Source organism: Lissotriton helveticus, chromosome 5_1, assembly GCF_964261635.1.
Source record: "Lissotriton helveticus chromosome 5_1, aLisHel1.1, whole genome shotgun sequence".
Classification (NCBI taxonomy): domain Eukaryota; kingdom Metazoa; phylum Chordata; class Amphibia; order Caudata; family Salamandridae; genus Lissotriton; species Lissotriton helveticus.
The window spans coordinates 1,079,204,380-1,079,230,618 of NC_136065.1; the positions used below are offsets into that span (position 1 = coordinate 1,079,204,380).

The window sequence follows — 26,239 nt, forward strand, 5'->3', positions numbered from 1 at the left end:
ATAAGAAAGAATGACGTTTGTGATGACAGAGTGTACTCTTTAAAAGCAAAATAGGCCATCAAGCATTCCAAATGAGGTGGAAGGATACACACAAGAAGGTGACACTTTAGTACTACTGCAGGCTGAGCTGTGATGACAATGTCTCATGTCAGTGGTTGAAGGGTCCTGAATCAAAGAATCCAATGACTGAAGGAGAATGAACTATAAAGGGCCTCTAGAATATAAAATGCTCGTCATTAATCGCAGCAAGTGCCATTTTATGTTAAAAGGGAAGATGGTGTCAATCTGTTGTAATTGCCAAAGGACGCCTAAATATGATCTTCCTCATCAAGAGGTAAATAAGTGCTGGAGTTCAACTTGACATATGGCTACAATAAGAGGTGTGAATTGTTAAATGTCTAATGTTTATGTTCCCTTTGGCATAAACAAATATTGTTAACAAATAACAGACCCAGATGAAAATCCAACCTAGATTAGCCTGAGCAAAGGAATAGTTGGCTTTATTTTTTGTATTACATATTTTTGGTAGCACAGTTGTTTGAAGGGATTGCAATGTATGCAACACTTTTAATGGTGCAATATAACATTTGTTTGCTACTCAATGCACAAACATAACATTTGTTTGCTATTCAATGCACATATTGTAGTTAAAAATAAGGTACAAATAAAGTGAATACTGAAAAGCAACTTAAGTGGAGAAAGGCAACAGTGCATATCGACAAAGCAAGTCCTGAACAGAGAAACAAAAAAACATTTTAGACACATTTCCTTCTATATCATGCTTGTTGCAACTTCCCCTTCTGCACTGCATCTGTACTAAGGTACATTTTTAATAGCCAATAACAAAATGAATACCAGAAAAGGGTGGAATATTGAAAAACGCATAAATATTGTACATGACAAGTGCACTTAAGAAAAAAAGGACAAGGCATAGAGACTGTCTTGGCCCCTTGATTGCCTACGGCATACCCCTATTTGAACAGAAAGACGATTTGAGTATATATTTCTAAATGGGGCAACAATGTACACAATGTTGAGGCAGTGTTTACAAAAATAATTGAGAGAAACGTTTAATTTTCAAAAATCATCTTGTGATTCGATGGTCAGGAGCAAAATGGTGTTCCTCAATTCTTGATTATAACATTAACAAAATTCATCTGCATTTTGTTGCACAAGGTAGTAACTGAATTCAGAATTACCTTCAACACTTGTGCAGGTCCCTTTCAACAGTACATTCTTGTAAACGCTATTGCAAATACTATATTTTTTGAGGGTCGAAGACTTGACAACCAGTCTTGTGGACATTAGTACTAGCCCATTAAAATGGTATTTGAAGCTGTAGTACATAATCAATTCAATCTCCATTATAAAGTTATGAACACATCACTACAATAATTCTGAATCTGTTACTCTAGTTCACTGAGGAGAAATGGACAAACAGGTTGCCATTAGCAGCATGAACTGTTGTCCTTTAAATTACTACAAAACACACAAATGTCTCATTCGGAAATAACCTGTCCCTTCTGTAATACTATGTTTCGATCATTAATATCACAAAGAAATAGATTTCATCAGGTTATATGGGCACAGACTCTCAGTAGAAGAATACTGACCATCACATGTCCACTAATCTAGGTGAATGGCATGTGCCTACGACAGTGCCATTCTGTCAATATTTGCATAATCTAATAATGCAGGGAACAGACACAATATGTTTCCCCTTACTACTAATAAGAAGGAGATCTGTACCAAACATATATAAGGCAAAAATCAGATGCCTTTCGTTTATAGTTATTATCTTATTCAGGTAATCGCTCTGTCCTCATGGAAACAACAGCCAGTGCATCAACTTTTACAAAGCAATCACTGGAATTTGAAGGTTCTGTGCATCAAAGGTCAACTAGAGTCCACAAAAACATTATTTCTGCAGGGAGTCCCAATATTACATGTCATAATATCAGCTAGGCCCTCACTTCTGGTGCTTGCTAAATACTGCAGATTTTTTAGAAAAATTACTTTGGCACAAACAAAAGAAATGCATGGGATCTCCACCACTATATTTTTCCCAGTGTTTGTTTTTATCCTACCACCATGGCACAAGAAACTAACTCCGACAACACACATACCTGCAGGGGGAATGCTTGTTAAGGCCAAAAAGCAAATCTTAAATGTAGACAGCGTTTTTTTTTTGTTTTGTTTTTTAAATCGCTGCCAATTTCCAGTTCCATTTTGTTGGCTCATAAGGGCGCATGTTCTTCCTAAACAGAAGCCCTAATACTTTGTGATTCTGCAGTTATCTGAAGGATGCTGTATGCACCTCGTACCATCATCAGTCATTAGAAATGCAATCCATTCTCTTTAAGGATTATAGTGGGTATGACTTCAATGTTCTTAATAATAGAAATCTTCCATTTTTAGCACTGAGAAATCTAAACAGGAAAATGTGGACGGAACAAATCATCCCACTCTGGATGCAGAATGTCTCTTGTTGAAGGACTCAGTGAGAAGAATAATGTTTATGTTTCAAATGTTCATTAGAATGTGTCCAAGATCACTGAAAAATGTAGCAAATAAATGTATTGGCTTCTGTTTATTTCTTTTATTCATAAACTACAGGAGAAATATAGTAATACACCAATATCAAGCACTTACATAGAACATTTTCTAAGTGGGCGAGACCAAACTGAATGTGGCCACCTCAATAATTCATCCTCTCGCTCTTCCATAAGAAAACTCCCTGAGAGTCATTAGTGAGGCTATCAATTTGTAATCCTGAAAAGCGAGTTTAGATTGCTGTTAGTTAAGTCAAATGGCTAATGGTACGAAAACACTGGTGAGAGAAGACATTAGCAAAATAAGAAAGGTGCTAGACATTATTTTGGTTACAAAAATTAGACTATTCTTTGATAACTTTTTCTTTAAGAAAAAAATACTTCTTATGGTACAGTATTTACACATTTTCAACACCCACGCAAGACCGCTGGACTGTGTACTTCATTTACTGCAATTGTGCAATTGTCACAATGCTGGAGCAAATCTCACAACACAAAAACGATATAGTGTGTATGTATGGTACCAGCAAGACTGTCAATGTACTTCCAGAGCTCTGCTTTGGCAATTGCCTCTTCACACAGCCATCCTGTTTTTGCTGGAAGAACACAACATTTGAGCGTAGTATCGGTAAAGTTGGCACAACTGTTAATGATTGATCAACAGGTTTGAATTAAGGAATTAAAAAAATGGATGTTTAGCCGGGTAGATTAAAGGAATAACAAAGAGTTTGAATAACCTACCATGGGCCTACCCAACAGGCTTTCTTCTTTCATCACCATGTAGACGCACTCCCATCTGGCAGTCAAAAACCTGACAATTAAAGCTGTTTAAAAAGAACACCCAGAGGGCACACATGCTGCTCTCAAGCAGCATAGAGTATTCAGTAGCAGTGGTCTATGAGCAAGACTGCATCGTCCAAAGCAAAAGCATTGTGTTGTTGACAGGCTCTTCTTGCTCAATAGGTGCCTTGCCAGCAGCCATCTAGCATAAGAAAAACAATACTCAGAAAAAAGCATATGTAAATCCCACACAGAAGCAATTATATGCTAAAGTCCTTCAAAAAGTTGCTCACAGTGTCTACACCCGACAATCGTGGATCGAGTCTGCAAGCTTCACTGGTTAAGAACGTTTTCACAGGTATCCACTTGAAAGCCTACATTGATCAGCAATTAAGCCATAACATTAACAAGTATACTAATCAAATTGTTAATGAGATATGAATGCCCATGGGACAACCAAGCAGTTCTTTTTTTTTTTGCATCAGGGAACATGACAAAACGGTAGTCATACGGGCAGATTTCCAAAACGGTCACCCAATGCAGGGCAGCAACCAAAAGTGCTGCGCTGCATAGCATGACATGGAGTGAGCAGGAGAGTGCCCTATCTACGTCGATGTGACTCTCTCCTCCCCTCTCCCTAGCGCTGATTTTGGCTGCTGTGCACCAGGCACACACCGTAGCACCATAGCGCTAGGATGCTTCCCAAGTCAACCATAGATTTTGTACAGGAAGGATACCTTTCCTGTATAAAATACTATTCCTAGACAAGTTTAAACACTTTTCCTACTTTGTATATGTGCTTCACAGTCGGAAAAGAAAGGAGAAATAAAAATATTTCTCCTTTTAATGCCTCCTTTGAAATGGTATTAACTTTTGCCGCTAAACACGGTCTACTATTGTTTGTGGATAGGGTTTTGCATCAAAGGCATGGGTGGCTGCATGGGAACGCCCATGTAATGCCCCCTTGGTGCGGAGTAATGCAAACCAGTGCTTTGTGCTGCTTTGCTTTACTTTTAGGGTACTTCTCAGTGCAAAACAAGTTTTGCTCTGTAAAGTAAATTAGGGCAAAAAACATTTGTGCTGGTTTGACGCTAACCCAGCGGACAATGTTTGTAAATGTACCCCATTGTGTCCTTTTCAAAAGCCTATTGAAGTCGTTCATAGGTCCTGAAATAGCTCCCGGTAGCATACAGATATATTCAAATCATGAAATGTTTGCTCATCTCAAACCCAAAGTTTAAGATCAACATCTGAAGGGGGGAGGTGTATGATCTTTAGTTCTATCGGAGACAAGAGGAAGGGCTCCTGAAGAAGGCTGGGCACGCTGCAGCTTGCCAGGTAAGATCTGGGGTGACATCTCAGAAGTTCCGCACTTATTTGCCACGTTTTCCTTCCCACTCAAAGGAGGCTGCACATACCAATGTCTGTTGGGCCTAATAGTACAAACTCTGCTGTTATTGAGGTCAGAGAGGTGGAGACCTGGAAGATAAAGCTCCTTCAGAGGTTCATACCCACAAATACAGGTCTGCAGTGAGCACTACATTTATTAGCAGGTGCATGGATGTCTGATGGCATATCTGATTCCATTCAGAAATGGACCAGCCAAATGGTTCAAGATGCTATCAGGTATGGGCATTCTGGGTCTACCAAGCAGATGAACTCTTAGGTCTGAAAATGTGCCATATTTCCTGAATATCTATGACTATTTCTGAAGGTAGCATGCTATTATCAATTGACAGCGGGAATAGCCCTAAATGAGAGACATGGGTTGTTACTGCATTTTTCCTTAAGGTGATGTGAAATTGACCATCTCTTAAGACCAAATGAGGGGCACCCAATCATAATCACTAATGAATTAGGTGAGCCAAGCACACAGCAGTGGTTCTGCACTTCTTTGTTAATGCTGGTCCTTTTATCATCCCTACTATGGAAGTACTTACGGGACTGCCAGAGACATAGGTTGAATTTCACAATAAAGATTTTGGACAATGCAAAGGAGAGAGATTTAGAGAAAGGCTAATGAGCAGAGGCTTCCATAGCCAAGCCAAGGCAGAAGTCAACTTCTCTTTACAGAATACATCATTGACCCGTAAATTAGGTTTACATAGTATATCTCAACCACTGGTACATAACTGAGGAACAAATGTCCTCCCCATTGCTATCTTTTTCAACCACTAACAATCTATCAAATTCGCCCAGGAGGAAACCTAGTCCCGATAAGAGATAAAGAGCAAGTTTTAATAGGATGCGCAACTAACCTAATTGAGTGAGCTGTGCAATCTATGGCCAGGACTACAGAAGGCAGTAAAGACCTTGATCTGTACATGATTGCCAGAAATTCTCCAAACAGAAAAACTATTCGGTTGAAAAGAGCACAAGCCATTATGCAACATGACATGTTAGCAGGAAAGGAATCCATCTGCGTTGTGAAAAATCAAGTATAATGTAAATCCCCTCAATTTTTGAATGGGAAATCTATTGACCACACCCTAATGTATAGCTGACAGTGCTTCTTCTGTAGCCATGGAAAGTTACCATCAGCACTCAGGTGGCTAGCCACTGTGGACTACCAAAAGACACAGGCACACAGAACTGACTTCACGAAAAATGTAACTATACAAGGGAAAAGAGGCAGGCTTAGGAAAATGGGGCCTAACTTCATGTTTTCAGAGAAGAGGACCATTAGAGGTTAACAGATCTATAGCTTATAGTTCGAGATTAAGTAGGAGTTTCTGAAAGAGGAGGTAGCAATATTAGTTAAAAGCTCAAATCAATTTGAACTTCTGGATTTCCAAGAATGGAATTTCCAATAATAATGAAGGCCCAGAAGGTTAGGACTGGGGTTAACCCTGCCCCTCAGTGCTAGGTATTTAAAGAAGAGTGGATGCATTTCTGATATTGAACGTCTTACCCGAGAATGGGCTCACTAACTTACAGTTTTATTAAAAGTTGTACTGCAACTATTCCTTGCATGCTTTTTGTGCTTTCTAGAACCAAAATGATAAGACGTTCATCTTTCCAGCAACTGACACAATGAAAGAGCTGCAATTCCAATGAATAATTTAAATTGGAGTGTCTCGACCTCACTTTGAAATGATGGAAACTGTGGTCACACAAAATGCTTTGGTCCCAGCTGGACCAAACTTATAAGATCGCCTCAACCACTAGAAGACGAGACGTTTTGCACTTGCACATGTGGCCTTCTAGGGCAGAGTGCCAAAAACCTCATACTGTACCTCCAGAGCACGTGTTCTTTAATGGAGGAATTTGACCATGGAAGGGCTACTTTAAAGTTTATGGACCTCCAAGACTCACTGGTATTTCCAGAAATAGCGACCCGATGTCACAACTCCGTCACAACACGTTTACCAACTACGTCTTAGGCAGTTGGGAAAAAGTCCATTCTGTCAAACAAAATGGAAAATCCTTTTCCATTAATTATAGGTGATTCCTCAGAAGAGTAGCAGCCGGTCACATGCAATACAGACAAGAGCTGGCTGGAAGTAGGTTGCCCAAGTTAAAGATATTTATATCTGGGCCCACGTACACAGCGCTGTAGCCCACATATTGTTTACCTTGATGAGGCATTGTCACCCCTACATTCAAAAACAAAGAAATGGCATTCACAAAAGATAACGTCTCAGTAGGCTTTTAAAAAGCACTCAAGGAACAGTTCCCAGAAACCAACTCAAAACTAAAAATGAATAGACTTTAAAAGGGTGATTCCTGTTTTTTAAACAGCTTTAAATAGCAGTTTCTACTTGTCCCTAATACCTGGTCTCGAAACCACAAGTCCAGAATAGAAGAGTGAAACTTTTTTTAATAGTATATAATGCTAATCCCATCTCTATATTAGGCAGAAGATGGGTAAGCATTTCCACCATCGCACACGCACACCATGTCATGTTTCAAGCTTTGGTCCTATATGCCCTCTTAAATCTTGGGCTTGGCTCCCTAATTGCTATTTGGTTGCACACTCTGGGATTAGGTCAAATACCTGTAAAACTAAAAATATCAAGCTCAAACAGGTTCTACAAAGCATATATGCTATTTACATAGATCGCTTTATATATACATGATGTGTGTAATTGCATAAACGTCCACGTGATTAACTGGGAGGCAACCCTGGATATGCTTGTAGATTATTGTTTGGCAGGTGCTGTACAGTGGCCATTTGGCCACAGAGGTCTGTAGAAAGGCAGACGTGGTGATGCTGAAGGTACTGTCTTCAGATTTCAGTGGCTGCAATCTCCTCAAATTGTATCTCTGACCCATGAAGGTCAAATTCATCGAGTTCCCTTGCCTCCAGCTCCAAAGTGAGCTGCCTAATGTCCCTTTCCAGCTCCCTGTTCCGCCGGTACATCTGGATGTAGTTGTGCTGGAGCTGCTTCTGGTACCGGATAACTTTCTCCTTCTCCTCATACCACGTGCGGCGCTCGTCCTCAAAGTTCTCCAGCTGCTCCTCACTCCGCCGCCGTTCATACATCAGTTCCCCCCTATACCTCTCCACCTGCTGCATTAAACTCTGAAGCATGTCCACACTCTGGCGCTGCGCCTTGGCCTCGTCGCTCTCATACATCAACATAGCCTCCTCTTGCTCATGGTAAAGGCTCAGCCCATGACGAGTGCCTACTATTGCAGCCTCGCGGAGGCTTACTACTTCCTGGTCCAGCTTTCCTGCTTTCTCCCTCAGCAGTTCAGCTTCATTCTTCTTACGCTGGAGTTCATTCTCACACACCTCTAGTTCCAAGGTTTTGGTGTGGGTGGTGTCCTGCAGCTCCTGGATCTGTTCCTCGCTGGCCTGCAGCTCGGACCTGGCATCTCGGAGTTGGGATCGCAGGAGGAGAATCTCGTTGCTTTTCAGGGCCAGCTCAGCGTGAGACTCTTTCATCTGTTGCTTAAGCAGTGATATCTCCCCAGACTTCTGGCAGACCTGCAAAATAGCACATGTATATTAAACACACGTAAAATTATACCTACAATAGAAATTGTACACATTGCACAAAGCCTGCTTGGATGGACAATACTTGATCTACACCAGCAGGCTAAAGCTTCAGGCAATATTTGCATCATCCACGCCCTACCACGTGCTGAGAAGAGAGGAGCCCGAGTCTGCACAGCAACTAGCAGGATATTGATACAGTCTTACATTCAGAGCTTGAACCATAAACTGCTTTTATGGATTTTCAGCAGAGTGCAGTACATCACACTGTTAAATTAAGTTGCTTTACTGCTCAGCCTTTGTATGCTGTTAGAACACAGGTGCACTACACATTCTCAAGAAATGACACGCCTGGACCAAAAGAGATAGATAACTTCAAAGGACACATTCAGAAGTCAGTAAAATGTTCATGGAAATATTTGTTTTTTTACAAATTGTGGCAAAAGGCAGCAGTTGATCCAATTTACAAATCCTGATAAAGCAACAACAGAATAATTGGTAAGCTTAAAACTTGCTTTAAACTGGAAAGTAAACTTATTCAAACAAAAACCGCCGTGGTAGTCTTGATTTGGAGACATGCAAGATCAGCATTGGCAAAGCCAATAGGTTACGGCAATAAAAGGTCGAGCTACTGGTGTTACCAATGCTAGTTTGCATTGGCTTTAGCCAACGCTAAAATGTCCACCTGGCTGTCTATTTTTTCATTTTTAATTTACCATTCCAACATGGCCGACTGACATTTTACAATGGTAAATTAACATTAAGCAAAGCACGTTTGCATAGAACAAAAAAACGTCAGTGAGCAGCCCTGCAGCACTTAGCAGATGCTGGGCGCTCTTAAAAAATGGTTTTAATGGGTAGCAGTACAAGGAGCAGGGAGAAACAGATAAGCACAGGGAGGATTAGAGCACAGGGTACAGGAATGTAGGAGTATTAGTTAAAAACATGCCCTCTGATGGAGTGCAGAAAGGAAGCGAAAACGAGGGCCCACAATTCAGAAGTGGAAGAAAACAGCTCAAACAATCAGAACTCAGAGATTGAAATGCTACTGGGGGGGACAAACACAAGAATAGGGAAGACAACTATAGAATCAAGAGGAGATTGGCAAAAAAAAGACATCCAATCATGCACAACGAACTGACCAAAAACATACTAAGAATATGAAATGTATTAGAAAAACAAGCCTCCAGCAGACCGAAGCAGAGTCATGAAAAAGAAAATGACAAGCCCTTGAACGAGGCAGTGCAGGTAGAAAATCATGCTGAGAAATGACATGCCAGGTTTGATGCTCAAACACAATATAAAAAAACTTTTTTTAAACTGATTTGGAAACTATTTACATCAAACAAGCAACCAGCGTAGGTGTGCAGGACATATCAGAGCATATCAGTTCAGTTTTCATGTCATTCACCATAAAAGCATACATGCAGAACACAATAATAAAACAGAGCTCATTTGCTGTACTACTGAAAAACACAACAGGGTCGGTAAAATATATTAAAACAGGAAAAGTGCAAGATTAAATAACCCACCAGTTACAAAGATCAAAAAGACCATAGAGTATATAACTTGGATAAAACATGAATACAATGGATTAATTTTAATAAGGCATAGTGCCAAGTGAACGGACAGCTGTTCGGAGAAATGAGCCCACATAGAACTGTCTCTCTTCATCTGGCAGTTGTTAAAGGTAATAATTAGCTGGGACACAGTGCCGTAGATTTCTTGATTTCATAATAGGGATTTAAAAAGTCTTTCTAAACAGTTTATAAAAATTACAAAATAATAAAACGTGCAACAGATTGTTTGAAAGACCCCTTACAGGGGCATATGCTCTCTTCGAGATTGTGGTGGCACCCGTGAGGAAAGCAGAGTAGGAATTTAGTGGTATCAGTCCTAAAACGAAATAACAAGGAGCGCTTCTAATGGTCTTTATTCTGCCACAGATAAAACTAGTGGTGGTGGCCACAGTGCCAAGATTCAAAAAGGCTTCAACAGTGGGTTTCAGGGATTAGACCTTTAGCCTTTCTTCTTGCAATTGGGTTGAAAGTAGTGCGAACACCTGCTTATGATCAGCATCAACACATAGGGTGCTATCTAAGAATACTGGACCAATACCATTGCCATCCAATGATCTTTTACGTTTGCTAGCCATGGGATTGATAAACCCTTATTGCAGCCTAAATGGTCCATAAGTATGTCCATCGTTAATATAGCTTCCTCTGTCTGCCAGATTGATAGCCATAGCAATGGGGGTCTAATACGTATAAAATCACTCCGATAAGTAAGGCCCGGCTCTCTATGACAAATGTAATGGGAAGTTAGTATGAGAGTGATTAAAGTTTTTCTACAAAATCGATTTTCTTCCCTTTGATAAGGCCAGGCAATCTGCTATGCCCCAAATTCCCACCACATAAGAATCTGTTAGAGCGCATTGCGTAGCGTATATTTCTAACATTGGGGCCAGCACACTACCACTCGTAGGATGGATGGATGGCTTAATAGATAACCAGTTGATCTTTCTAACTTAGCCCTAATTTGGGAGATATGTGGGACACAAGAACCTGCTGTGCTAAAAGTCAAACACAGGTAAGAAAATGTATTACTACTAAGTAGGGAATTTGAGCAGACTATATATAATAGTAAACATTTTAGAATGCATAAAGGCCACGAGTCATAATAAGTGATTGGGAAAAATTGGTCAATAAATCTTGTCAATAAACTGCACAAAAAACTCAACCAGCTGGCTTAGTGCATTCGGCATATGAGCCATTAAAACCGCATCATCCACATAGACTAATGCGGGAAGAGGAACGCCCTTAATTCTAGGGATATCCTGCGAGCTCTTAACTGAGAACTATGGTGGTAAGATGAAAAGCAATGAGGTGAGCACGGTGCCTTGTCGTACTCCACACCCAAAGCTATTTTCATCCATCCAGACACCATTATTCCTAAACCTAACCCTAGCTTTTATGTTTGCATGTAAAGAAATCAACAGATTAACAAGGGCCTCTTCTAACCCAAACTCTGTTAATAGTTGGCACAGTTTTGATATGTTGACACAGTCTAATGCCATGGACAAATCTATGAACGCTAGGTAAAGTGGGGACCGTTTTGCCACTGTGTATTTTCCTATAACTTGATTTAAATTTCAACATTGTTCTATGGTACCAATACCAGTGCGGAAACTGTACTGGCAGGCATGTAGAATGTTACTGTCAGTGGTCCATTCATCTATCCTATTGTAAAGGACCCTTCCCAAGATTTTTACGTGGATATCGATCAGTGAGATTGGCCAAAAACAGTGAGGTTTCGAACGGTCTTCTTTTAAAAAAAATTGGCACTATTACAGAGCTTGCCCAGGAGCCAGGGATGGTAGAATTAGACAGACTATTAGAAACGTTGGGTCAGCAAGAGGGCCCATAGATTCACATTGCCTTTGATTAAGTCTATTGGGACATCGTCAGGTCCTGGGGCTTTATCCCCGCACTTTGCCTAATGGCCAAAGTAACTTCTTGTAAAGTAATCTTAGTAAATGGTGACCGATCCTTAATACCAGATATTAGGAAATTATGGTTAGGAGCATTGTAAATTTGAGAAAAATTCATTTCCCAGGCCTCGCTATTTATGTGACAACTAGTGTGAGTTATTTTATGATCAATACAGCGCATACTAGAAACAGCCAACCGAAAGGATTTACTATTTTTAGTACCTGCTGTATGCGCAAGAACTTCTCATTGCTAGGTAATAATTTCGCTTCACCTGCGTACTGTTGCTGTTTTATATTCCTTCTGCTTGGTACCTACCACAACTGGGTCTCTGGGTTTCTCAGCCAGGGCTCTGCGCAATGCGCGGTTTAAAATAGTGCATTCGTGATTGAACCATCTGGGAATCTGGAGCACTGATCTACTAGGTTTCCAAAGGGTTTATCTGATCTTGGCACAAAGAACCACAAAAAAGGCAACTATATTCCCTTGTTTATCAGCCTTAGCCAAACAATTCATAACTAAAAGAGTTTGTGGTTATTTTTTTTCTCTAAAAATAGAGAGGGATCAATAGTTTTCCAACACAATCTAAGATTGTCAGTAGATGTGGAAAAATTTGTGACGTAGGGTTGTGATCCCTGTAATTAGTATCAATAACTGCACAGTGGGACAGAAGGGGGGGGGGGGAGGACGAGGTTGCGGGAAACAAATATAATCAATCACTGAAAAACGATTCCTTCCTCTAAAGGTCAGTACATCAGATATATTGTTCCCCGCTATTTCCATAGTAGTAATCAAGCCGGAAGTAACAATATAGCCCTCTAACTCCTTGCCTCTCTTGTCCCCAACCAACCCACCATCCGAGATAACAACTATAAACATTTGGCAAAGTCATTGTTGTAGAAATTTACCAAGGAACCTTAAATAAGACCACACTAGAAAGACGTCCCCCGCTGTATTTAGAGCCTCTGCATGGCGTCCTTACTGCAGGTGAATCCAAGTGGATAATACTCCTGAAGCACGCCCTGCACGTGATCGGACGGCTGGTAGACTGAAACAATGAAAACCTTCAAAGGCCGCAGGGTTCACTTCCTAGGTCTCTTACATCAGCAGGATATCAATGAAGTTTATAAACAACTGTTAATCAGGCAGTAGTAGCTTACTTTGTAGACCTGCAGTGTTTCAGCTTGCTATGCTTAAGGGTCGCCCGGTAACTGTCATGGGGCCCATTAGGCGTGGATAGTTCAAGGGATCCTCCTCATCCATGCTATGTGTGCTCTCGGGCTCTCACACTGCAGCTGTTGTGGAGTCATTAACACAAAGCTGATTCCGGGTTAGAGGATTTGTGATGGGGTAAACGTGCAGTGACATGTCAAAGTAAATTCACTTAAGGTACAGTCGACCTCTTTACAGACAGCTAACACAGCAAATCTATTGGAGCAAATCAAGCCTTGAAAGGGTCGAGGCCGAGGAGCAGGAGGAACAAATAATTTTGTTAAGTTAGGGAGCTTATAAAATAGCCCAAAGGTAATGTAACAATATTAGAACTTCTAGATAGTCTCGCCATATTGGTACTCCGCAGTCTCCTCACAGTGGATGGGAGCTTCAGGTTAACGGCCATATGATCTCCACTAATGTCTTGTAGGGCAGGCCGCGCCAGCTAATCCACCTGAACATTAAGATAGTGCGACCCTCTGCAATGTTAACATTTCTATTTGCCCCTAACCAATGAACAACCTTGTTACAGGCCTGTTAGCATGTCTCGGACTGGCCACTCATCAAGGGAGGCACCCCAGCTATCATAAAACACGCAGACAGGATTTTGGTGGTAGATTTAAAACATTTGCACTAAGTGTTCTATCTTCAACCCTGTCCTTCCCTTCAGCGGCTACTGCAGTGCCCTTCTTCACTGGTGCACAAAGGGTATAAGTCGAAAAAAAAACTGCCATCGTCACCCCCTTTATCTCAGGACACAGTTGGGAAGGCCACAGCTCGGCCACCAAACAGGGTTGTGGCATGATCCAGATTGGAAGATTGCCCAAGTTAGGTTGGCCTATTGCCCCCTTCACAGAGTTACGTAGGGGGGCAATATTATTTTGTTCCACAGTAAATGCAGGTAGGCAATTTGAAGCAGTGTAAGGTATAAGAATGTTGCTTAATTGGGTTTCAATCGCTGCCAGGTGCTCTTTTATGGGGCCAAGTGACTCTCTAATATTTCAGAGAGGAAATTACGCATATAGTGGTCATGGTTAACACCTGGGTACAGTATATCTGCCCCCACCCCAGGAGACACTTGAGTAGGCAGTGGGTTCATGCGAGGTACTCCGTTGCCTGGACTTTTCCCGTTTAACTACAGGCTCAGCAGTTTAATTGGGGCTATTGGTACAGGGACGAATGGGGAAAATGGAGCAGCTGTGGGTATTTATTATCCTTGCTGGGGCCGTATATGTGGCTAACGATCTCTCCATAATAACTGAACCATCAACAACTGTGCTAGATGCATTTGAAATTAGCCTGTGTGGGTCAGAGATGCAGCGTCCACTATCACCGACTGTATCACCCGAGATAGTCTCCTGCCACAAAGACATTCTAGGGTCGATCAGTGCAATTTTGGGTCTTGCAACCCCAATCGCTCTCTTGAGAATGGTGTCAATACTTGTCGTTCTGTTGGGCTGAATGAGACGGCCATTCACTTACGCTTGCCCATAATAATGTGGGAAAATGGGAATGCTCACTTACATAGCTGATGGAATTGACACAGTAAATGTTAGAGACCTGGCTCAGACCACCCTTGGACAGCTGCGGACGGCTGCAGACGGGCCCGCCCTTGGCCCGGGCGTATCCCGTGCAGCGGGACTCCTGCGCGGTTTACATAGGTGCACAGTTATGTCAGTTGGTAATCCTGCATGGTATTGTGGGACACATAGTTCCCGGCGGTCACAATGCAGCGACAGCTAACACCCCACCCCCAGTGGAAAAGCAATGCAGGGCTCACGGGCTGCTTCCCTTATTTATTTATTTATTGAGCTTAGAGAGCGCGTCAGCTACCCAAAAAGGGTTTCCCGGCGCTGGAAGGGCTGAGTGCAGGTAATAGCCCTTCAACATGGGCACCAGTCAGGCTGCAATGAGCGCCCTCAGCCGCAGTGAAAAGAACGGGCTTGGATCGCACGTGCTTCCCATAGTAGGTATCAAAGACAGGGAAACTGAAATAGGGTTTGGATGGCAGAGCTTAATGAGATTTTGAAAAAGAGGGAAACATATGGGAAACACAAAGCTGTTTAAATAGTTAAACATCCTGAGAACTTTTTCCAGACGTCAGTGTATAACCAACACGTAGCTTATTTAATAACAGTGTACTCAAACATGTAATTGACTGTAATCTCTCCCAAATTGGTACAGCTGAATAAGACAATGTCTATTGTTTCAAGAAACAATTCATTTTTCGGTGTGCTAAAGAGAGTCCATGTAAGGATAAAGGACGAGTACTAAAAGGAATGAAAAGGATGAAAACTCGTAAGAGGTTCGTTAGATAAACAAAAAAAAAATAGATTTGGAAACTATTTACATAAAACAGGCAACCAGCTAAAGGGGCGAAGGACATAGTAGGTATCAGTTCAGTTTTCAGGTTATCAAGCTTTGTTCGGTTGACAAACAACCATAAAAGCATACATGCAATAATTCGTCACGCAGAAAAGTTCGAAACCACAAGTGTGATAGACATTTGAAATGAAATAGAGAGGACTGTTGATGTGGTATTTTAACTGAGCAGTACAAAAACAATGAGAATTGAGAAAAGCAGAGCTAAATGTGTGCAATGGACTCTAAAATGTTTGAGAGGCAAGTAAGAAAGGATTGTGTGATGACACTGCGTTTGAGAGCTTCACAGAAGGCTTTTACCAGATCAGTGGATAGGGTAACTGGACTGCCATGTTTGCTGGGTCAGTAAAGGGGGTGCATCTCGCGGCTAGGGCGTTGATTACACTAAGCACCCTGGTGGTACAACGGGAATGTAGGCCTATTTTCGGCATCCCCAGGGATGTAGTTATGACAATGGGCCGCCGAAGTCTGCATGGTCCCTTCTGTAAGACAAATCATGCAGGCACTACATGTGCTCTGCGCAATCTCAAGGGGGCCTTCCCAAACTTGTATGGAGGCAAGGCTCCATGCAAATGAGGGAGTCCTTTGCTTTTGTGCCCAAACCAGATTACAGATGAGGGCCCTAAGGGAAGGAGCCTGTCAGAAGGCACAGTGACATTGTGCTACGTAGAAGTCACTCGGTGCATCTGAATCTGCATGTAGGGGGGTCTCCCTCCCCTTCAAAGCAGACCATGCTGCAGGTTGCACAGTGAAAGGTGGACCGGTGGCTCCAAACAGCTGGTCCATCTCTCAATAATGCACCGTTACCAGTGAAGGCGCCAATTTGTACGTGCACTGGGAACAGTACGTTTGTTGTGAAGTGGGGCACTGTCCTAGCCTGCGCCCAGGACACCTCCGGTGCAGATTGGGACAAAGTGCAGTAGCCATAATATGGTCCCCGGTGTCCGTTCTTCAAATTTCTAGCAAACCTATACAATACCCCTGCTCTCACAGAGGCGTCAGCAGGTATAAAAAATGTATCACCGGTGGTAGTTCAGGCTGGAATCTGTGGATTGAGGAAAGCATCCACCATGTTTGTCTAGAGCACTCTGAGTGATTCCTCCTGCAGTGCAAGGAGGAGTCGAAGTAGCTCCATTCGAAAAGAAACAATATATCTTGCCCATCACTTTGTAAACAGCTGAATCACGACCTAAACACTAGTATCCCAACCGCATGGGGCTTTCAGCACGTCTGCCATGCAACACAGCTACCTGCATTTTCCAACGGAATATGAAACGACTGACACTACTAAGCAAACCACATCTGGAGCAGGAAAACGCGGTCTCAGCCTGAATGCAGATGCACAGGTCTGATGTCTGTTTCTCAAGCTGGGCCAACCCAATGAGACACATTCATAGTAGGCTTCATTCAACAGAGGAAGCATCGATTGAAAATAGTGGTATGCAAAGTACAGAACGACACCTCAATAACAATAAAGCCTGCTGACAAAGGTGGTGGAATTGTTATCCAAAATACCACAGACTACGAGCAAACCTGTGAGATACTACTGCAAGACTCTAGAAATTACACCCCTCTGAATCAAGACCCAACTGCTGATCTAACCAAAAAAATCACGACGCTAGTGAGACAAGCGGAAGACAATGGTTATTTGTCTAAAAACGAGGCGGATTTCCTCAATAGTAGTAGTAACGTCATACCGTACTTCTACACATTGCCCAAGATGCATAAGAACAAGTTACCACCCCCTGGACGCCCCATAGTATCTGGGATAGGCTCCCTTTTAGAGCCTCTATCACGATTCTGTGACCAATTTCTGAAACCATTGGTACAGGCAACACCAACTTACCTACAAGATACCAAGAGTCTACTACGACTCTTAGCAGACATCACCTTTATTGAAAACTCAGTCACCTTAGTGACTCTGGATGTCGAGAGTCTATACACGAGCATCCCCCAGGACGATACCATCAAGGTCCTGGCAGAGTCACTAGACACGATTGACTGGGAATATCAGACACCGAAATCATTTATCATCGACTGTGCAACAATAGCATTAAAAGAAAATTTCTTTTCCTTCAAAAATAAGTTGTTCCTGCAATGCTCTGGGACCTCTATGGGCAGTGTTTTTGCCCCGAGCGTGGCTGGGCTCTATGTGGCTGATTTTGAAGCCAAATATATTTTGCCATCATCCACCGCCTTTTCCCGTTCAATTTTGTTATGGAAGCGTTACATTGACGACGTCCTACTCCTGTGGTCTGGGACTGATAGTGACCTTGAATTGTTCCTTGAATGGATCAACACTCTTGACAATAACCTCAGGTTCACCCATACTACCAGTAAATCAGACATCATCTTTTTAGACGTGGTAATCACGATTTCTGGTACCTGTCTGAGTACAAAGAATCACCAAAAACCAACAGCCAAGAACAATCTTCTGAAGTTCAGTAGCTTTCACCCGCGCCCCCTCAAGGAAAATCTGCCTTATGGGCAGTATCTCAGATTGAGAAGGAATTGTAGTACCATCACAGATTTCAAAGAACAATCCTCCGATCTGACCAAAAAACTGAAAGAGAGAGGCTACCCAACACCAATCCTTAACAAAGGTTTTAAGAGAGCAAGAAACCAACCGAGAGAGGCATTACTGGAAGAAAAAATCAAGACCCAGACAACTGTTCCTCTCACTTGCGTCACTACCTTTAATAGCCTTTCAAACTATATGAAAAAGACAATAAACAAACATTGGAATATAATAAGATCATCCAAGGAAGATTGGGAAAAGCCCCTTTTTTCATTCAAAAAGGGCCGCAGTTTGAAGGATGCCCTAGTCCATACCCGGCCCAAAGAAAAGCCACCACTAGAAAATCCAACTGTATTGGCTGCCTGGGGCTTACCTAAGGTAACTGGTCATTACCCATGTTCAGACTGCAGTGTGTGTCACCTGACGGAGGCTTCAAAATCCCTCACGTTGGAGCAAGGAAAAATCTGGACCCAGATGACGCACACAAATTGCAATTCAAAGAACGTTGTCTACTTAATCACATGCCCTTGCACCTTACGATATGTTGGCATGACCACACGCAAGGTGAAACAACGTATCTGTGAGCACCGAAGCAACATCAGGTGCAAGAAATTGACAACGAAACTGAGTCGCCATTTTCTGGACTGCAACCACACTACTAATGACATGAGGTGGACAGTCATTGAATCAGTCACAGGTACAACTAACATCACCAGAAGACTTTTTGAGAAGGAGCAGCGCTGGGTGTACCGCCTTGGCACGAACGTAACGGGCCTGAACGATGACATCCCATGGAATACTGTCCTGGGATAATATGCCCATCACGCATAGATACTGCCCATTATTATACTATATTGGGGTTTTTAAATAATGCAAGCACATGTGAATAATATTATTTACCCACAGTAATTTGCTTCACCTCTGAGTTTTCCTCCCGTGGTAAGCGCCTGCTGTACTATCCTTCTAAATCGACCTCACATGTGAACAATATTATTGACCCACAGTGTTTTGCCTCACCTCTGAGTGTTCGTCGTGTGGTGAGTGCTTCATAATCATAACCACACGGGTTCTTGGATTGCCTGATAACCCTAATGACTGGTGCGCGCATCGTTAATTTCATTCGTGCCTAATCACATATGAGCCTTAACATTGGTGGTTTCACTCCGGTTATGCCCACGCGCTTTTGTTTATTAGGGACGCCCTTTTCAGCGGTGGACTATAAACCAACGAAGGCAGCGCGAGCAACTTTTAAACTAAGCCTCTCCTTGGGGCTCGTCTGTGCTCGTCTCTAAGGACCGACGCGCTCCCTTGGTTACAGGCAGTTTCAATGGAGGCGCGTCATCACAACAACCAAGCCTCGTCTTCAGGCTTAACACGCCCAACCTACATGGACCGACGCGCACCAAGCCTCTATCTGAAACCGGACACGCCCATCTAGGAAGAGCGTCGCCCGGCAAAATCATTTATCTCTCAGTTACCGGCCCCGCTCCCTATCGTCGGGGTCCGGTTTTGAGGATATGCTAGGTGGCAGACGTGGGCTGAGAGCGTTGAGGGCGTGAGTACTGACCTCTCTTGCAGTACCAACATCTACAAGAGCGAGCTAAGTAAAACCTGATCGCAAATAGTTACAACCTTCGCTTTTGTTTCTAGGATGTGCCAGGTACGCTCCAACCCCCCTCCCGAGACCCATGGTGCAAATAGCGCCATTCTATAAAGTGAGATATTCAACATACCCTCAAGGATTACGGTGGGGTCACAGACCTTTGGTCCATTGATCCCTCCATTTGGAGTGTTTTAATATGTTTTTAACCCCTTCTAGCCTCACCAATTGCTATAGGCACGAGATTCTTCACTTCACCTACCCAGAACTAGTAGTAATATCCCAGCTGGTTTATATGGACGGTGTTAATTTTAGTGTCTAATTTTTCAACACTATCTAAGCCACCATTATGGAGCACTTTGGATAAATGCTATGACCAATACATTTGATTAATTAAATGTGTGTATGTCTATGTGTTTGTCTGTATCGTTTCATTTACAGGTGCAGATACTCTCCTGACTTTGGGGAATTTTTGGAATGAGCTAAACGCTCTTCCACATTTTTATGCACTTTTCACCCCCTTTTTTGATTTTTCACTTTCACGTCCCCAGGTTAGGGTGGACGATTAGAGAGTCCATACCGCCGGGTTTATTGAGTCCTGACGAATGCCTAGGTAAATCTAAACCACTGTAAGGCAGAAACATGTTGACTGACTAATTTAAAGAACTCTGAATTAACCATACCATTACCTTGGCATAACATTCAGACACATAGTTCTTTTCTTCACCTTTGTTCGTGTCTTAGGGATCACATATTAAAATAATTTTTTAGATACCCTTTTGGCACTTTTAATATATACCTCACCGCACGCCCTACACACACAACCAGCTCCGCAGTCTCCTGGCGTCGTAGCACACCGAAGAGGCACTCGGCCTCTTTGGTGGGGCCCGATGAAGCATGACACCAACCAGGTCGGTGTGTGAGGGCCTTCTAAACCACCCAGAGTGGATGTGCGACTCCTGAGTGGCTTTGCTCCTTTTCTGTGGCTTATGAAGCTCACATAACCTCTCTTCTTTTGTTGATTTATGCAAAGTATATCAGCAGTAATGAGCCCCAAACATCTCTGAAAAGGGACCCACTCCATTCATCAACGAAACACTAGTCTCAGGCTGTTGGCCCATATGGTGTGTGCATGTACAGGTGCATTATAATGCTCTCTTTGGTCCCTCTCTCCTACTTCATGGTTCTAAGGAGAAACCCCAGTGTGTCCACAGCCCAGCAGGTCATCCAGGATGGCAGACTGTGTTGTGCCCAAAAGCAGTGTGCAGGTGGGAGCAAATCCTTTTAACTCGGAGTCCCAAGACTGGTCAACTTAAACAGTTCATTTCACACCGGTCCCCTTCAGTGGGTTCCTTTTTTCCTCCCTTTTCAAAACAATTTGAGCACCGGCACAGAGAGTGTGTGGCCTAAAGTTCACAACTGACAAATGTTCACTTGGTGTCATCAAATGCGCACATCCTGAACAGAGAGGCTGCCGTGCAGTGGGGTTACCTGTGAAGGAATCAAGTCTGCTCCCCTGAGGATGAACTAACAGCCCTACAGCAAGAGGAAACAGGATTATGAAACTCCATCTCCCTACTCCCCCCACCATCATATCACAAGATGTAGCAGTAGGTAAAAAAGCTAATAACAAGGAACCTGACCCTTCCATCGAGTGATCTGCAGCAAAGCATAGTGCTCCCAAGCTAGCACCGGTGTTGCCATTCTTTCTGCTTGGACAAAGGCAGAAGGTGGAGGTAGAAATTACAAGGACAGTTGCTGCCAGTCCAGCCTGAAGGATCCTTATCCCCTCACATTGTGGTTTTCTCACACTAGTACCTTTGACTGCACTGCTGAGGGAGGTAGATTTAAAACATATTTTATAATCATTTGCATTATGCACAGAATCTATTACTAAGAATACAAAATGTCTTGCCTAATTGTACCTTAAGTGCCAAACTCCTTCCACGTTGGGATCCTTCCAAATAAACTGATGGGTGCTCCTAGATTCAGACAGGCCTGTTCTGGTTGAATCTTGTAATGGGTCCATAGCTGTGGAACAGACTGTCTTGTTCTCTCAACAATATGGAAACCCCAAGAAGGTTAAGAAACGTGCTTAAAGCGTGGCTCTTTGATGGCAATGTGTCACCTAGCCCAGTAAACTTTTTCTACCCAGTTCAGCATCTATAGTGCTAGGAGATTTCATTATTGGGTGCACATTTTGCTTTACGAAATATCCAATTGGATAGAACAGTTTGACATCTTGTCACATCACAGCAGGATAAGTGAGAGCAAGAGAAATGCAAGGGGGTGCAATTGGATAGAAGAGTTTGACATCTTGCCTGTCACATCAAAGCAAGATAAAGGAGAGCAAGAGAGATGCAAGGGGGCGGGGCAGCAAGCCTTCGCTCTCCCATCCCAGTCGTGACAGTCACAAGCCTTGCTGCCCTGGTTCCACAATAAAAGCTCTCAGTTCCCTGTAGCAGAAGGCAAGGGCAGGAGCCCTTCATAAGTGATGGGGAACCTGGCTGCGCGCATCGGGTTGCATTCAGTATGAGAGACATATGGAGCTGTTCCCCAGAACATGTTTCTTTATCTTGGTTTGCATTCTATCAAGTGAATCTTTTAGAGAGTGTTTGAGCCACTTGTAGTAGTAGCCAGACATCGGATGCCATACTTTATTGGCAGGGGACCATATGAATCTGATACTCAACATAGAAGGCTGTAAGTGGGGCAATGGGGCATCTCCCATGCAGTCTATGCAATGCAATGCAATGACAGGGGTGGGAGAATGCAGAGGTATCCCCGCCCTGCAGGTAGAGAAGAAACATCCTTGGTGGGACCCAAGGAATCATCCACACTGAAAAGGGAGCTGCAGGTCCGGCATTAGCATAACAACCTATATTTGGTAAATATGAGCGACACTGCCTGCAAGATGTTGGAGAGTATTTTATAGCAGCAGGTATGTGGCTTCACGAGGACCTTCTACATCATGATAAAGCTGTGTGAGGCCTGAAGGATGCTTTTCTAAATGGTCAGACGATGTATGTAGTTTGGCTTACCTTCTATTTAGCCGTATATTTAGTGCAATTTTGAAGAAACATGCAACCATAAAGGGTAATCAAAGACGTATAAAATGGCAAAATATTTTCATAACATTCTCGGTCGGGATAACCTGGTTTCAGCTTCAACACATATGAAATCAGGTTGTTAAATGCTTCACAAAGTTGACAGTTATACGGAGAGAAATTACGCTAGAAAGAAGGATACAATGAACGCGACAACCTACCAACCATTCGTATGAGTTCACTCCTAGACACAGGATTTCGCCATTGGAATTAACCACTGAGCGCCTTAAGCAGAGCTAGGTAGAGACTGGTGCGAACTTAGATTAAATGTTTTTTACTTTCAGTACCAGTAATTCAAACCACCTACTATGTGAATTTCAAAAAGCAAGTCTTGTCGATAATTGCCAGATACGCTACTGCAGAAAATGAAACTGTGCTCATGATGCCGAATGCTCCAGCTCTGCAAGTCTAGATTCTTACGGTTGAGGGCTATGCACGAGGTCATTTCAGAGAAAAATAATTACAGTGTAGCCAACATCCTTCCAGCACTCTGACATGCAGCACATCAGCAATACAGACCAAAAATCCTCCTCTAAATCTTACAAATTGCACTGCAATAGTGGAGTAAACTGGTTTTAGGTCATTCGAAATAACTTTTGGTATTTCTAGAACTAATTGATGCAGCCAGAAGAATCTTATTATCCAGTCCTAAAACTCGTGGAAGACATGCAAGCACACTGTCCTTGACTGTCCTACCCTTTTAGTCTTCTGATCAATGTCTGCCTGGTTTGGCCCTTCCCCTTCCCAACGCCTTGAGACCCTTACGGGCGAGTAGTCGCGCTTAACAAACGCCTGATTGATTGGTTGATGCGAGAGTGTGTCAAGAACCGCTTACTACCTACCTCCCACTTGGTCTCCTCGAGCCGTGGCCCCAGCTCCGTCTGCTCCCTCTCGAAGGAGGCGCACCTCTTCTCCAGCAGCTCCCGCTCCTGCAGCAGCTGGGAGAAGTCCTCCTGCAGCTTCTTCTTCTCCTGCTGCAGCTGGAAGATCTGCAGCTGCAGCACCTGCTGCAGCCGCTGCGCCTTCTGAGAAGCCTGCTTCATCTTGATGGCATAGCTTTGTCGTAGTTCCTCCATTTCCTGCTCGCAGCGTTTCTGTTTCTCTTCATATACCTGTCAAGAAGAAGCAAAGAAAAGGAGGTGAAATACTCTACTACACATGCTCATTCAAGAATCTTTATTTCGGTAAAATTTTTACCATAAAAGCCATTTGAAACATACATTTTTAAAACAGTTGTAATATTAAGAAATGTATAATCTAAAATCAGACGCTAACATAGTCCCGTATTACACCGCAGTGTCTTTGATACAATGGGGTCAATTGCCGTCCCTAAGACATTTCCTTCTAACACTCCAGATGGCTCCCAGGTATTTTGCCACCGCGAACACAATATAATCAGTCACATTGGTTTTCAGGACTCTCAGAGCAATCAGGCACTTCACAAATCCCAGATTTTTACATAGAGGGACTATCCATTGTTTGCGAATCTCTCGGTAAGTGGGGCAGAAAAAGAAAATGTGAAGTTCAGATTCGTTGGAGGTTCTGCATGCTGGACACGTACTGGTTGCATCTTTGCTCCATTTACTTGTTAGTGAACGAATAGGGAGCGACCCATGTCTCCACTGTAGGTATAATTTCCTGAGCAAAGGAGGATGCACTTTATCAAGAGTTGGTTCAAAGTAATAAATGTCTTTGAAAGAAATAAAGGATTCTGTCAGTGAACCAGGTTTTAATTGGTTAAAAAGTGCCAGTGATTTCCTATCGTGGTATGCCTTGGCTAATTCCTTTTTGGGGATAAGTTGACAGGTAGCCAAAGGATCAGACCACATCTTAGAAAGTCCCAAACCCTCCAGTTCTAATTTGGTGTGTTTGAGCCATTTGATTTTTCCGGCTCCCGGTATGGCAAGCACCTCCTGTAGTCCCTGTCTGTAGCTGGCCAGTTCTGGGGTTGCCCACAGTCTACGCCAGAAGGCCAGCGGGCGAAATGCCAATTCTTCATCTAGCGGGCGCAACCCTAGGTCCAACCTAAGGGGGACTAAGGGTGTGCTAGGGGGGAGTCCTACTAGCCTTCGGATGAATTTATTCTCCTCTGCTTGGAGGTCTGATGTACCTACATGACCCCAAAGTTCAGATCCATACATGGCAGCCCCCCTTGCCTGTGTTTTGTAAATCTGCATCGGTGGACCAATGGGCCTGACTGAGGATTTGTTGTTCGCCAGAAGGTTCATGATACCCCCCGAGTATTGGGTCAATTTAAGGAGAGCTTTTTCCTGATGCGTCTTCCAGGATAGTTTGTCATTCAGCATGACGCCCAGGTATTCAAAAGATTTCACCCTCTCAAGCATGTTTTGCCCTAATTTCGGTGGAGGATTGAAGACCATGAACTTAGTTTTCAGTGTATTAATTTCTAACCCATGGCCCTCACAAAAGTCCGCAAAGCCGTCAAGGATACGTTGAATTCCCATTGCGGACTTTGATAGCAGCAGGGTGTCATCGGCATACATAATAGCCGGCACCCTTTCCGCAGCCAATTTGGGAGCGTCAGAGTTGGTGACCCCATGCAGCCGAGCGATTACCCCGTTGACATAGAGGCAAAACAGGGTCGGTGCAAGCACACAACCCTGTCTTACCCCCCGGTCAACGGGGAACCTCTCAGACAGTACCCCCATCCTGCCACATCTCACCTGAGCAAAATTTGCGCTATGAAGGTGCACTATCATTTTCAACAAACCCCCGGGGACGCCCAATCCTGCTAACACCTCCCACAACTTATTCCGGGGGACCAGGTCAAACGCCGCCCTCAGGTCCACGAATACAGTACAGAGGCTGCCACCCTCCAACTGCACCGTTTTCCAATAAATGAGGACAAATCGAAAGACCTGGTCTATGGTTGAAACCTTCTCCCTGAAACCTGCTTGGAAGGGGCTCAGGATATTGTGATCCCTTGTCCACTCCAGCAGGCGGTTCAGCAGCAACTTGGCAAAGAGTTTTTGCTTGTAGAATGATCTGCAGAATGTAGAAGTGACCATACTTCTACAGAGCTCCACATCTACACTACTGGTCATCATGATAGGGGACACTTTTGATGTCTGCTTTTGGTTTGATCTTTTCCAATTGCATTTCTTTTTTGCATCTGAAAGAAATAGACTGATGTGCAGAACAACATGCTTTTAGAGAAGTCTAAACATTTAGACATGCTGAAGTTATTAAGACTATCTTTGACCAGAGGTAGTACAGCCACCGCAACGTTAAGCATCTGCTTTTTACTTTCTCAAGCTATCTTTAAATTAGGAGTCCAAACATATATAAGCTTCAACGACCTGGTGAATACATTTCTTTAGTCAAGAGTGTGCTCTGCTTCAGCCAGTTTAATGACCAACCTTTCTTAGTGAAGTGACATACCTGTTGCACAAAATAACCGTAAACAATTGTCATTTTTTTCAAAGAACCTATTGTAGTTCTGTGCTACCATCCAACACTAACCATATATGTTCCCCTGGTGGACTGGGAAATGGCAATAAATGGTTGCACTGAAAAGCAAAGAGAACAGCAAAGGGAAACAGTCCAACCATGTTTGTGGAGCTAGTGTGGCACGTTTTGTCAGCCCAACTGGTTATGACTGGGTGGTCAATTTCTCTTTGGGGCTGCATCCTTAACA

The 26,239-nt window shown here is 43.1% G+C and overlaps 1 protein-coding gene across 3 annotated transcripts in view; it reads right to left on the minus strand.

Annotated features, from left to right (window-relative positions):
• Positions 1-469: 469 nt before the first annotated feature.
• The window catches only part of LZTS2 (leucine zipper tumor suppressor 2), an 821,117-nt gene continuing 795,347 nt past the window's right edge, over positions 470-26,239 (minus strand). For all 3 annotated transcript variants that reach the window (XM_078643642.1, XM_078643643.1, XM_078643644.1), the window contains 2 exons: positions 23,424-23,693; positions 470-8,265 (listed from right to left, as the gene is read on the minus strand). In XM_078643642.1, the coding sequence (XP_078499768.1) occupies positions 7,561-8,265; positions 23,424-23,693 (975 nt within the window). In that variant the 3' untranslated portion in view covers positions 470-7,560. The remainder of the gene's footprint in view (positions 8,266-23,423; positions 23,694-26,239) is intronic.